We start from the raw sequence: 13,577 nt of genomic DNA on the forward strand, positions 1-13,577 counted from the left end.
ACATCACATGTGTTTCAAATAATAAACCGATTTTTTTTAAATTTTTTGATCACAAAAAGTTCATCGAAAATTCATAATTTTTCAATGAAAATGCCTGAAGAAAAATATTTTTCCCCATTTAAAGATCGATATACAACAATTCTTTTCCAAAGCTCTATTTAAAGTTTTTTGATGTATTCTCTATCATTTGAATTATTTTGTTTCATTTTTTATTTATTAATTGAAAAAAAATTTTTGTCTTTGTGACAGACAAATGTTTTTTTAGTTGTCATGTCACAGAGGAATAATGAAAACTATGCATTTATTAATGAACACCAAAAGTGAATATTTTTTTTGAAAAAATACCTAAAAATGAGATTTATAAAAAAAAAATTGTTTTGATAATGAAAAAATTGTCCTGTCGGTCACCTGTGTCAGGAACTGACAAAATTTACCGCTTGTCGCACAGGTCTTAAATAAACGAAAAAAAATTCCAAGTATTTACGCATACGCCGTTATGAAAAAAACGTTTTCACAGTTTCTTAATTTTTTTCGCACAACAATTATCTTTCGTTTAAATAAACAATTTCTCATGAAACCAAAAACTGCAAAAGAAGATATAAATTTATATATGTACATGTTCACATATTTCTTTATTAAATTTCTGATTCAATGAAATTTTTTTATCAACAAAAAATTTTCACAATTCACTGAACCGAATCAAATATTATATTTAGTTCGATCTTGAATAAAGTGAGAATGATTTCGATTGTGGCAATCAGTATTGTGTTGCAATTTTGTGAAGCATCATTGCCTATTTATGAGAGTAAAGTTGTACAAACATCATACGGATTTACTGGCTCATTCAAACGAACTTCTGGCAATGGACCTTTTCCACCTGATTCCTCATTCATTTCTTTTGACATATATTGTCAAACTAAAGATCGCATTCACATACGTTTTTATGATCCTTCAAAAAAATATATGGAGATTACAAATGTATTGCAGATTTCAGAAGTTACAAAAGCTGCTTCTCAAACAAATTATGTATTTGAATTTCCGGATAATGGAGGTATAATTATCAAGCGAAAAGATTCAGGAGATGTTATTTTTGATACTCATACGCAACGTTTTGAGCACCCGCTTATGTTCGAACAAGAGTATATTTCTTTAACAACAACTACAGGAAGAAATCCAGTCATATATGGATTGGGAAGTAGAAGAAGCAGATATGCCCTGAAATATCCATTTAACTATACAATACACAACCAAGATAGAGGAACACCTCCAGATGACCAAAATCTTTATGGATCTCATCCATTTCATGTTGAAGTTCGTCCAAACGGAAAAGCTCACGGAATTTTCTTCTTCAACAGTGCACCAATGCAAATTGAATTGCAAAATGGTTGGATGACATATCGGGCAATGGCAGGCGAAATGCTAGATTTTTACATTTTTTTGGGTCCGACCCAAAAAGATGTGATTAAGCAATACACAGACGTTATTGGAAAACCAGCACTTGTCCCTCAATGGGCAACCGGATTTCATCAGTGTGCTTGGGGCTATAAATCAATTGCTGATGCACGAAATGTTGTGGAAAATTACGAAAAATATAACTTACCATTGGATGTTATGTGGGCGGATATTGATTACATGGATGAAAAGAAGCTTTTTACAACAGATCCTGTTAATTTCCCCAAAACTCAGTTTGCTCAATTTATTTCTGAAATAAAAGAAAAGAAAGGGATTCGATATGTTGCGATTGTAGATCCCGGAGTTAAAGTTGAGTCAGGATACGAACCTTATGAAAGCCTGGCCTCATCTGGTTACTATTTGAGAAACAGAACAGCTCAGCCTTACATTGGCGAAGTGTGGCCGGGGCGGACGATCTTCCCAGACTTCTTTTCAACGGGCGGTGGGAGCTGGTGGGCAAGCCGCATCACAAAGTTTGTGAAGGATCTGCATTTGGATGGGATCTGGAACGACATGAATGAGATTGCCAACTTCTGCGATGGCGAATGTGATGGAGACAGCGGAAAGACTAAATATGCATGGACGCCCAGAGAATTGGACCAGCACGGTGTACAGCCTGACGCTGTCACTGCTGCAGGGCCGTACTATCTGACACACTCGCTGTATGCGCACATGGAGAACATCCACACAATCAAAGGACTGAAAGCTGTCAACAGCAACACACGTCCGTTTGTTTTGACCAGGGCGAGCTTTGCCGGCAGCGGGAAGAACAACTTTTTGTGGCTTGGGGACAACGATGCGAAGTGGGAGGATCTGAGAGACTCGATCAGCGGAATTCTGTCGTCGGGCTTGTTTGGCATGCCGTTCACTGGCTGCGATGTGGGCGGGTTCAACGGAGACACCAACGCCGAGCTTCTGACCCGCTGGACGGCGACTGGAGCGTTTCTGTACCCGTTCTTCAGAGACCACCGCTCTGAAAATACCATTTCGCAGGAGATGTACGCGTTTGGCGAGCCGTACACGTCATACAACCGCAGGTTCCTTCAAGAAAGGCAGAAGATCCAGAGCTATTTCTATACACTGATGCTTCAGTCGCATGACGAAGGAGTTCCAATCATTCGCTCGCTTTCAATGGAATTCCCAGGAGACTCGAATTGCCTGAAAATTGACAGCCAGGCGATGCTGGGCAGTGCTCTTCTAGTCTCTCCGGTGCTTGAGCCAGGCGCAAAGAAAGCCACAGGCTGCTACTTCCCGAAGGCGAGGTGGTATGATTACTGGACAGGGGCTGAAGACAAGCGCGTTGAGGTGAGTGCAGAGGAGGAGAACTCGAATGAAAGCAGTGAGTTTAGAGAGCTGAACGGTGTTGGAGTGGATCTGCCAGCAGATCTGGACACGATTCCAGTTCATATTCGGGGCGGGGCGATATTCACGAAGCAGAACCACGTGGCGCAGCGGCTGATGAAGATGAAGGACACGCCATTCACAGTGGTGGCAGCGCTGGACTACGACGACTGTGCCTTTGGATATCTCTCTGTGGACGACGGCGAGCGAGTGGATGCGAACGGGAACTGCAAGAAGTCCACACTGAGGTTTCAAGTGTCGCGGAGAGGGGACGGCAGGAAAGGAGGGCGGCTGTCTGTGACAGTGGCGGAAGTTGGGTTCAACTCGGTGCACGAGCTGGAGGAGATCAGGATTCTGGGTGTGGCAGAGGAGCCGAGCAAGATCCATTTCAGCGACCAAAGAGCAGCTGGGTTTGAGTATGATAGGGAGAAGAAGATACTGATTGTGAGGAAAGCGAGAGGGGGAGACCCACGTGAGTGGATGCTGCTGAAGGAGTTTGAATTACTGTGGTAAGAAGAAGAAGAAGAAGAAGACTGCCTGAAGTATCTTATCTGTGAGAAGAATTTTTTTTTCTTATTTTAATCAAAAGTGAATGTATTGATGTGTTATTTGAGTGATCAATGCAATTATTTTGATAATTGTAAAAGAGAAGTTTAAATATCTTTGTTCATAATTTATATAATGATAAGCTGATATTTAAGTATTTTTTTATTTATCCAGCTTAATTTTCTTTCTTTTTTTTTTTAAAAAAATTTTACAATTTTTTCTATTTTTTTAGAAAATTTTACTCAGAAATTTGAGAGAAATTTAATAATCTCCTTTTGAATGCAAAAAATTTATATTTAAACCAAAAGCGATACCTAAAAAAGAAGTACGAGAAAGATGGGATGTATTATCTCCAAGTTGAATGGTTTGACTTTAAAAGAAGGTGCTTCTTTTGCTCTGTATTTCTGAACAAGCAGAAGCAATTGTTATCCAAATTTTTAATGCAAAAAAAAGAGAAATAAGTTTTTCTTTCTTTCTAGCTTTCTTTTAAGCCAACACCATTTATTGCTAAAGCAAACAAATGAAAGATTTGTTAACATATAATGTTTTAGTTCAATGAAATACATATTTTCTTCTTAAAAAAAAAATAAAAAACGAGAAAGGATAACCGCCGAAAGGGGAAAATGAATGGAGAAAAGCAAAAAAGAAGTGAAGCCTTCATAAAATCTCAAATCAAAGTAGTCATTTTCATTAAAAATAGGGTTATGGTGACGGAATGCTTGCCTTTCAAAGGCAAAGACTTTACGAAGGCAATGACATGAAGAAATTTTTATAAGCTTTTATTAAAAAAAAAAAACAAAATGAAAAATGAAAAAAAATAGAGTTTATTAATTTTCCTCTTCAGCGAAGCAATTTTCAGAATCTCACACACATTATCGTCTCAATTTATAAAACCTCTTTTCGATAATCCATTGTTCCCTTCTTCTTCTTATTCAACTTTTTCTTCTTTCGAAAGTCGAAACACTTCTTTTTCCATATCTTTCTAAGACTCTTTAAATACATTCTCTTCCATCTCCTCAATAACACCAAAAAAAAAATTAATCACTTTTTTCATTCATTCATTCCATCCTTCCTTCTCTTTTCTTTCCTTTACATTCATCCATTCACTCCTCTCCTCTTCTCTCCTCTCTTTCCCTCTTCTCTCCTCTTCTTTTTCACCTCATCTAAAACGGATTGATCCTCTTCCCCGTGCTGAGCGGCGAGAACGGATTCACCTGCGCCCACATCAGCGCCTCTCCCAGCGACAAAAACGACGCACCATCTTCCAGTGCAAACGGCGGGCCATTAATTGGCTGCTTTGTAAAGTGCGAAATCACTGGCGCATTCACTGCCCCGCCAGAGGGGATGCAAGAGCCCAAGGGAACTGAGCAGTTCTTGGTGTCGATGCCTGGGTGTGGGTACTCACTCACATGCTCCAGAATAAGCTGGGCTTGTGTTCTGATGGGGGTGATGCTTTCCTGTGCGAGCTTTTGGCCAGCTTCAAGTGGAATGGAAGAAGAAGAAGAAGAAGATGCATCTCCTGACAATGGTGCGAGTGTGGGAACTGTTCCTTCCTTTGCATCGACAATGTGCAGCAGCTGCTCCTTCGCCTTGGAGGAAGCCGTGACGAGCGTGAATATCGCTGCCTGCAGCCTTCGGAAGTCCCTCGGGATGGTAAATTCGACGCTGTGCCTCTGTATGAATGTCGACGTGTAGTTGAACAGATGCGCAATCACAGGCGTCAGCGCCCGCCAGCTCGCCACAACACAGCCGAGATACGAAGCATACGACAGCAGCTCGTTCCTGAGCTCCGGCGCCACAGACGACACGTCCGCACAGCTCGCCCAGAACACAACTGATGACAAGAACGTGGGCTCCCATTCAGCTTCTGCTGTCTCTGAGCGAAGGATTCCCAATGCAATCTGCACAGCCAGCGAGTGCTGCTGCCCCAGCACCGCAGCTGCCAGCGGAGCAATCTGCGCCCCAAGCTCCTTCGTCAGCCGCTGGAGCGCCATCGAGTTGGATGTGGTGTATGTCGCCAGCGGTGTTGCTTTCGAGTTCTCGGCAAACGGAGCAGCTGGCCCTGCTGTGACACACGAGGCATAGTCTGCGATAGTGCGGAGTCCAGCGCGCTTGTAGAACTCGTTCGCCTGCTCAGCGCTGTGGCTGGCGGCAAAGCGCGCACACAGCCCCATCTTCTGCTCTGCCGAGCACGACGACGACACCCGCTGCAGCAGAATCGCTAGCGCATCGTCCCAAAAGCCCAGCCGCTCGCACCGCATCGCCAGCATCACGTGTGTGTGTTCAGCATACGGCACTTTCATCAGCATCGCCACGGTCGACGCCAGCTCTGATTCTCCTGCTTTCTCCAGGCACCGCACCGCTTTGTCTGCCCTGTTAGTGGCGAGGAAGCAGCAGGCAGCTAAGATCGGCTGACCAGACTCGACATAGCGTTTCCCCAGCTGCCCTGCTGCATCGCTGGTTGTGGTTGTGGTGAGATTGAGAATGGAGGAGACGGATGATGTCATTGAGGAGGAAGAAGAAGAGATTGAAGAAGCAGAAGCTGAAAGAGAAGAGGCAGAAGAGCGAAGGCTGTTAGACATATTGCCACTTCCATTTCCATTGCCATTGCCATCCACAGGCACCAATGCAAACTTACCTGCTCCTCCTTCTCCTCCTTCTCCCCCTTCTGCACCCTCATGCTGCGTGGACGGCCCCAAGCACGGCTCCAGCGGCAGGATGATCGCGTTCTTCTTCTCTGCTGCAGACACAATGAGAGCTGAATCCCCCTCCACATTGAGATTCGAATAGCTCTTTGCCAAGCAGATGGCCTCTGGAAACTGCATGCGCTCAGTGCACAGTGTGATTGCGCTGTCCACATCGCCTGTCGCCACCAGCAGCGGCAGGGCCTCGTCTTCCTCTCCTTTTCCCCTCGCCTCGTCTGCCGCCCTCTTCGCCAGCGACTGCCAAAACGTAACAGACACTGCAGGCGCAATGGCAAGTGCTTTGCTCCACTCGCCCATTTTGACGAGGGATTCGCAGTATTCCTTCAGATTGCCTGAGACAAGATGGCACAAAGCAGAACGGCGTGTGCGCTCAGCTGCGGAGAGGCGGTCGTGGGACTCGATGATGGGGAGAGGGAGGGTTGGGGCTGATGAATCAGAGGAAGAGGAAGAAGAGGGTGTGGGAGAAGGAGAAGAGGAAGGAGAAGGAGAAGATGACGATGAGGTGCTGGCACTAGATGCAGAAGCAGAAGACGAAGACGAAGCTGAGGCAGCAGGTTTTGCGGCCAATCTGCTCCGTCTTGTCTTTGGCAGGGCGAGCTCTTTCGCTTCCTGTTCGAACAGAGCAGGAAGAGTCTTTTCTGTGGTGAGGGAAGGCGGAAGCAGAGAACGAGTGAGTTGGATGGGCGGTGGCTGAGAAGGAGCAGAAGAAGAAGAGGAGGAGGAGGAAGAAGAAGATATAGACAAAGAAGAAGAAGACGAAGAATGCAGATTTCTCGCAGCGATGTTCTCCGCGATGCACTGGCGGATGAGATCGAACATTTGCACTGTGCCAGTCGGAGGGAAAAAGTATTCACTGACCACTTTGAAGTACAAGGCCGTCATCGGCTTGAGCGGCTTTAGGCGCTGCATCAGCATCACAGGCAGGCGCCCGTACAGGCGCAGTGGGGAAAGGATCTCAGGAGTCGGGCCAGAGAGAGGGCAAGAGGGAGCGACGGGGGTTGGGGAACCAGAAAGAGGAGGAGCAAGTGATGCTGAAGAAGAAGAGGATGATAAGGAAGAAGTGGAGGAAGATGAGCCAAGTTTTGCCAGCTGCATTTTGGAGGCAGCAGAGTTCTGAATAAGTTGTGCATTGGCGCTTTCGAGTCCTTCTTCAATGAGACTCGCAGCAGTCGGCGCGATTGGCGGCTGGATAGATTCCGAAGCAGAAGCACCACTAGAACCAGCACCAGAAGAAGAAGAAGAAGAAGAAGAAGAGGAAGAACTCATATCACCTTCACTTCCTCCTCCTCCTCCTCCTTGATTTCCTCTCATCGGCCCCAGGACGCTCTCCAAGGGGTGTCCCAGCATGAGCCTTGTTCTGATTGCCGACGATAGCTCGTCGTGCCAGAAGCGGATGGTGTTGTCACGCGACGTGGAGATGAGAAAGAAAGGTCTGAGCGGATGCACCGCCAGCCCGTACACATCGGCGTGGTGGTCGTTCACAGTGCAGAGGCAGCGGGCCGTGCGCACATTCCACACACGGATGGAGGAGTCCCAGCTGCCTGAGAAGAGGATCTCGGGAAACGTGGGGGACCACGCCAGCGCACGCACTTTTGACGTGTGGCCCTTCAGAACGAGGCATTTTGGCGTGTCTGTAGGAGATTTCATGGAGCCTGCGTCCCAGATGCGGATAGTCCCGTCGTCTGACCCGCTCGCCAGTAAGCCCGGAACAAGCGGCGACCACGCTACATTGAAGACGCGCTGTGTGTGGCCTTTCAGATTGAACTGCTGCTTCACCTGGCAAGGAACACCGTTCGAAGAAGAAGAGGCAGACATCACAAACACCCGCACGTGCCCATCAGCACACCCCGTCGCCAGCGTCATCGGACTGAAAGGCGACCAATCGCACCCGCAGCACGCCTGAGGATGAGATATCTTCGCCACCACCTCCCCCGTCGTCGCCTTCACAATCGCACAGAACCCGCCATCACTCGTCACAGCGATCGCATTCAGCCTCGAGTCTTTGTTCCACGCTACGCCAAGGGACAGCTTCTTCTCTACAATGCTCTTCCGCCACACGATGCTGTGCTTGTCGCAGTCTAGACACACAATCATCCCCACGCCGCTCGCTGCCACCAGCCGGTTGACCCCCTGCGGAGCCCACGAGACACAATACAAGGGACCTGCATGTGTTGGCAGGTAGTCTGTGCATTTCTGTGTTTCTGCATTCCACAAGCGAACAGTCGCGTCGAAGGATGCTGTGGCAAAAGTAGATTTGTCGCCTGGCTTGAAGGCGCAGGCGAAGATGGTGTCGAGGTGGCCCTGGGCTGTCTCAAAAGCAGTCACTTGTTGGTGCAGGTCGAACACACTTGTGGCGCCGTCGGTGAAGGAGCAGAGGATGCGGGCATCACGCACCATCCCAGCCACATGCGCAGGGGTGGAATACGCTGCTCCGGCAAGTGCTTCGGAGAATGAGGAAGAAGAAGAAGAAGAAGAAGAAGAGGAAGAGGATAGAGACAAAGAAGAAGTGGAGGAAGAAGAAGTTAGGCTGACGAGAGAAGAAGAGGATGAGAGCTGAGGTGCAGAGGGAAACGTTGCCTGGTCAGAACCGCCGCTGCGGTCGATGTAGTCGGCAAAGAACAAGATTGACTGAAATCCTGTCTGGTGCAGCTGGATGGACTTGATGGGCGTGCGCTGCGAGACGTTCCACAGCTTCAGGATTCCGCTCTTCTCAGCCGCTGTCACAAACCCCCCGGGTTCCCAAGGGATCCAGCTGATGGCGGCGATTCCGCTGGACTCTCGCTCAAACAGGTTGATTTCATGCTCGCCGCTGTCTGCAGTGTCGAATAGTGCTAACTGCCCGGAATACTCCAGAACGAGAAGGAAGTTGGTGGAAAGCGGATCCCTATTTTATTAAAAAATAGTTGGAAAGAAAGAAGGAAGGAAGGAAGGAAGGAGAGAATGAAGGATTCACCATTTCGAAGCGAAAAGAAGCAAATTAAATAAAGAAACAACAAAAGAAAATGATTTTTTCTTCAAGATTTGATGAAAATTTAAAACAAAATTCTTAACCATTTCATATCACGGATTCCAGATTTTTCAGAATCTTTTTTGGAAAAAGAGATAGTCTTTGTTTTTGGATCATCTTCATCCATCTTTATTACGATATCTCCATTTTCTAATGCTAAAGCCATGCAAAATGGAAGCTGGTTGTTTACTCTAAATAAATCTACTGATTTTGAACCAAGAATAGGCTTCATCTGAACACTTGTTGAAAGTATAGTCAACAGAGACACTCGATGAGATGAATCTCTCACGTATATTTGATTATTTGTTGTTGACCATTCCATCTGAACAAATGATGTTTCAAGTGTTCGACTCAATGTTGGCTTTTGTCTTGAAAGATCCCATATTGCAAATGTTTTATCTCTGTAACTAACTGCAAGATGTGACATATTAAAAGGTGACCTTTAAAAAACGAATCAATTTAAAGTTTAGAGCTTTTTAATTCAAAAATACAAGGCGTCAACCATGCAATAGACAAAATAACAGCATCTGGTCCGTTTAATATCTTTTCAAGTTCGTATGTTTTTGATGAATAAACATAAACGGAAAGGGAGGAACAAAACGCAAATTGCTGAGAACTTGTCCCCATGCAATGACGTACCCACGGACGAGAACCGGAAGGTATAAGGGCAAATTGCTTCTATAAAAAAAGTAAGTAAATATAGTGATAATTTTTCTTTTTTGGAACAAAATATACACACAATCATGAACTTACACTTCCAAAAATATGATCTGAAAGGCAGTAATTTTTTAATGAGGATTTTAAAAAATAAATAAAGTTTTTTGATTGCAAATGAATTTAGAATAATTGTTAATTTAGTATGAGCACTTTGTTAATACAGTGGCAAAATGCTTGGACATTACTTGCGATGAGCTGAAATTGTGTTCAAGAAATTATTTAGCAGAGTATTTGTAAGAAGCTGAACGAATAAATCAGTTTTGTGAAGTATTTGAATCAGTCTTCACAACTTCGAATCCAAAAAAAGTGAAATACAAGATTAATTACCAACTTATTGTATGAAAAGAATAATTTTATTCATGAATAAGGAGAGTGACTTAATGAGAACAAGAAGTTTTTTGATTAAATAATTTGTTTGATATGTAGCATCCACAAACAGAGTCTTTGATTCCATTAGCTAAAATGAATGTCTTTTTATGAATTCAATTTTCAGCACAACATTATTTCTTCTGAAACTGAAAATCAACATTATTTAAAAAAAAAAAAATAATCTCATTATTTCGATAAGTTAAACTCCGAGGAATTCAACTATGTTTATCTAAGTTCTGTAAAAATCAATTTGTTTGCATTCATTTATGCCCTTTCTTAATGGAAAACAAACTTATTAAACGTTCACTTTTAAAAATGACTATGCAAATTTTAACAATATTCCTAATTGTTCTAGCACATTCATGTTCAATTTTATGATCTAGACAAATATTATAAAAAATACATTCGTAGAAAAAGTTAAAAATTGAATTTCTTTTGAATTTTAAAAAAGTTGGAAATAATCCCATCAAAACTCAAGTGCAGTTCAAAGAAATTAATTTGTGTATTTTTATTTTCATAGCTATGAGAGATAAAAACGTATTTTTCAGACGAAGAAAAACATTTAAAAAAATGTAATATTATAATATATATAATGGAATATTGATCTTGATAATCAAATGGTGAAGGTTTTAGTTCCACTATTTCAAGGATTTGAAGAAATTGAAGCTCTTTCAATTATTGACCTTTTGCGCAGAGGTGGAATCGAAGTGATTGTATGATTCATATTGTTTATTGAAATGTTTTGATTTTCTGTATTTCATAATTTGGATTAGACTGCCAGCATAAGTTCCCACAAACTTGTTGAAGCTGGACACGGTGTTAAAGTGGAAGGTTGTGTATTGCAATTATTTTTTGGCTTTCGTTTGTTTGAAATTGTTTTTCACAATTTAGCTGATATTTTGTTTTCTACAGTTGCAACTGACATGTCTTTCAATGCAATTATCGTTCCTGGAGGACCAGGTCATAAGCGCATTGGGGAATGCACTCCTTTGATGAATTTATTGACTCAATATCACAAAACAGCCGGAAAGCTCGTCTCGGCAATTTGTGCTGCTCCTGTATATCTCGGAAAGTGTGGAATTCTTGAAGGAAAACGAGCAACTTGCTACCCTGGTATGATGAGTCAATTAACATGTGGAACACCTTGCAACGATGAAGTTGTGGTTGACGGTGACGTTATTACGTCTCGTGGTCCTGGAACTGCTTTTGCATTTGGACTTGCATTGATTGAAAAACTTGTCGGAAAAGCAAAGAGAGATGAAGTGTGCCAAGGTGCAGTCTACATGCATTAGAATATTTGAACGAATTATGCAAGTATTTTGAAAACCGATAAAAACATTTTTATCCTTTTGATTTTCATTTAACAAATAATTTCATTTTGGCATCGCCTTATATTTTTTAAAACTCGAATATTTATTGAATGAACATATATATTTTTTGGATAGGGAAGTTTCCTTTCCAATGTTATTTTGAAAGTGTTTAATAAAAATAAGAAAAATTATTTACTTTCAAAATGTGATGTTAAGTTATAATTGTCACATTTTGCACTAAATTCTTTGTATTAAAATTTGAAAAAAACTCTTCACATAAAAATTAGCTTTCTCTGATAATTTCAGTGTTTTCAAAATTCATAACAAAATTTTAGAATCTCATCTGCATGAAGATAAATTATCAACTCATTTCTGAGATTTTGTTTTTCTTTTTGAAAGAGTTGCCTTTCACACGATTTAATTTATCATTTTTACAGCCAAATTCATCACCAATCATTCAACTTTATCCTTTTTTGAGGAAAAATTACTTTCTAGTTTTTATTTTTGCATAATATAGCCATAATATATTAATTTGATTTAATGAAGCTGATATTAACCTTATACTTGTTTTTGCTGAGCTTTTCTATGGAAGCTGAAGCATTGACCGTAACAACGAAAAATGCTTCGCATCAGTTTTATGTTGAAATAGCAAAGACTTCACTAGAAAAAGCGAATGGTCTTATGAATAGAACAGAGATGGCTGAAAAAAATGGAATGATTTTTTTGTGGAACAATCCTCAGCATGTTTGATAATTTTTATTAGACTGTAAGTTTTTCAAAATATTTTGAATTTAGCTTTCTTTTTGGATGAAGAATACACTTATTCCATTAGATATCATTTTTATTCGTAAAGATGGAACAATTGCTAAAATTCATAAGAGCTGTGAAATTCGCTCATTGAATTCACGCCCTAGTGGTATCTAAAATGAGAAAATTTAATTAATTATACAATTAATTTACGTTTTTATTTAAGGTTGTCCTTGCCAGGCTGCGTTGGAATTGAATGGAGGATCATGCGATAAATTTGGGATAAAAGAGGGGGATTACGTATCTTCAGAATCATTGAAAAGTGTTGGAATTCACAAATGAAAATCAATTGTTCTTTTGAAATAATGCTTTTTAAAAAAGTCAGTCATTTTTTTTTTTTTGGTGCAAAAAAATCAAAAAAATATTTGTTTAGTGCATTTTTTTTTTAGCAATCGCTCCTTTAAAATTGAATACAATTTGTTTTTGTGAAGAAGAATGAAGCGAAAATAAATTTTTGTATTTTCAAAATACAAAGATAATCAATGAGAAGTTGACCATCAAAAGTTAACATTTTTGTGATAGTTTTTCATCGATAAAGCTTTTGTTGCAAAAATATTGCATATCTTGAACAATTATGTGAATGCTTTTTTCCATCTGTGTTAAACCACTTTCAAGGAAAAATTTTTCTTGTTATTTTTTTTAATTTTTCATAAATATTTCATCAATACTTAATAACTTAATTTTTATATGTGTTATTACAATATTTTTTATTAAGAAATTAATATTTTTTCTGGATAAATATATTTTTCATGAGTTTCAAAAAAAAAAAATGGTTGAACCGGAATGAAGATGAAAGTCTTATTTGCATCACGATGGACACTACAATTAAACAACAAAAAATCAAAAGGATGAAAGCATCTCCATCTACACCTCAAACACCAAAAATTGAATTTCATTCACCTGGAGATAAAGCTGAATTTTCTGAAGATGGAGATTGGGTAAAAATTGCAGAAGAGAAAATTGAAACTCTTCAAAATCAAATGTCAACAATAATTCAAAGTTTGTACGATCAATTATTTGCGATATTACGTAAATTCATTTTAGAATTTGCAGAAGGCTACGAATCTCTATGGGAACAATTTTGCGAGAAGATAACTGAATTAAATGAGCAAAAAGTCAATATCATTGCTGCAACAGTTGGAGAAACAGCGCGTGCAGAGGAAGATAGCAGAATTTTGAAAGATGAATTAACTCACACTCAGACTCTAACCTCTACTCTTGCATCAAAGCTTCTTCCTGAACAATAATATAATGTTGGCGCGTTCAAGCTTATCGCAATTCACATCAAAAATATCTAATTCTTCTTTTAGTAAATTTTCGTGT

At 41.1% G+C, this 13,577-nt stretch overlaps 5 protein-coding genes across 5 annotated transcripts; 4 read left to right on the forward strand and 1 right to left on the reverse strand.

Annotated features, from left to right (window-relative positions):
* Positions 1-714: 714 nt before the first annotated feature.
* MONOS_2917 (alpha-glucosidase) lies at positions 715-3,879 on the forward strand. The gene has a single exon (XM_067872873.1). It carries the CDS (start codon positions 739-741, stop codon positions 3,304-3,306), a length of 2,568 nt encoding a protein of 855 aa, XP_067720488.1. The 5' UTR covers positions 715-738; the 3' UTR covers positions 3,307-3,879.
* On the reverse strand, positions 3,868-9,796 carry MONOS_2918 (putative WD domain containing protein; the record flags this gene model as incomplete). The annotated part of the gene is made up of 4 exons (XM_067872874.1): positions 3,868-8,928; positions 9,096-9,491; positions 9,554-9,729; positions 9,791-9,796. The coding sequence occupies 4 exons, from the start codon at positions 9,794-9,796 to the stop codon at positions 4,503-4,505; spliced, it is 5,004 nt and encodes a 1,667-aa protein (XP_067720489.1). The 3' UTR covers positions 3,868-4,502.
* Positions 9,797-10,736: 940 nt separating this feature from the next.
* MONOS_2919 (putative DJ-1/PfpI family protein) lies at positions 10,737-11,647 on the forward strand. The gene is made up of 3 exons (XM_067872875.1): positions 10,737-10,850; positions 10,911-10,968; positions 11,029-11,647. The coding sequence occupies exons 1-3, from the start codon at positions 10,755-10,757 to the stop codon at positions 11,427-11,429; spliced, it is 555 nt and encodes a 184-aa protein (XP_067720490.1). The 5' UTR covers positions 10,737-10,754; the 3' UTR covers positions 11,430-11,647.
* Positions 11,648-11,971: 324 nt separating this feature from the next.
* On the forward strand, positions 11,972-12,631 carry MONOS_2920 (uncharacterized protein). The gene is made up of 3 exons (XM_067872877.1): positions 11,972-12,191; positions 12,243-12,363; positions 12,421-12,631. Exons 1-3 carry the CDS (start codon positions 11,988-11,990, stop codon positions 12,534-12,536), a joined length of 441 nt encoding a protein of 146 aa, XP_067720491.1. The 5' UTR covers positions 11,972-11,987; the 3' UTR covers positions 12,537-12,631.
* A 435-nt stretch (positions 12,632-13,066) lies between these two features.
* Positions 13,067-13,501, forward strand: MONOS_2921 (uncharacterized protein; the record flags this gene model as incomplete). The annotated part of the gene is made up of 2 exons (XM_067872878.1): positions 13,067-13,253; positions 13,299-13,501. 2 exons carry the CDS (start codon positions 13,067-13,069, stop codon positions 13,499-13,501), a joined length of 390 nt encoding a protein of 129 aa, XP_067720492.1.
* Positions 13,502-13,577: the final 76 nt, after the last annotated feature.

Source organism: Monocercomonoides exilis, assembly GCF_001643675.1.
Source record: "Monocercomonoides exilis strain PA203 chromosome Unknown scaffold53-602328, whole genome shotgun sequence".
Taxonomy (NCBI): Eukaryota; Preaxostyla; order Oxymonadida; family Polymastigidae; genus Monocercomonoides; species Monocercomonoides exilis.

Coding starts and splice junctions, on each gene's coding strand:
- MONOS_2917 (XM_067872873.1), top strand. CDS start 739: ATGATTTCGATTGTGGCAATCAGTATTGTGTTGCAATTTTGTGAAGCA.
- MONOS_2920 (XM_067872877.1), top strand. CDS start 11,988: ATGAAGCTGATATTAACCTTATACTTGTTTTTGCTGAGCTTTTCTATG. Junction 12,192..12,242: donor TGTGGAACAATCCTCAGCAT/GTTTGATAATTT, acceptor TTTTGAATTTAG/CTTTCTTTTTGGATGAAGAA. Junction 12,364..12,420: donor ATTGAATTCACGCCCTAGTG/GTATCTAAAATG, acceptor TTTTTATTTAAG/GTTGTCCTTGCCAGGCTGCG.
- MONOS_2919 (XM_067872875.1), top strand. CDS start 10,755: ATGGTGAAGGTTTTAGTTCCACTATTTCAAGGATTTGAAGAAATTGAA. Junction 10,851..10,910: donor GAGGTGGAATCGAAGTGATT/GTATGATTCATA, acceptor AATTTGGATTAG/ACTGCCAGCATAAGTTCCCA. Junction 10,969..11,028: donor ACACGGTGTTAAAGTGGAAG/GTTGTGTATTGC, acceptor TTCACAATTTAG/CTGATATTTTGTTTTCTACA.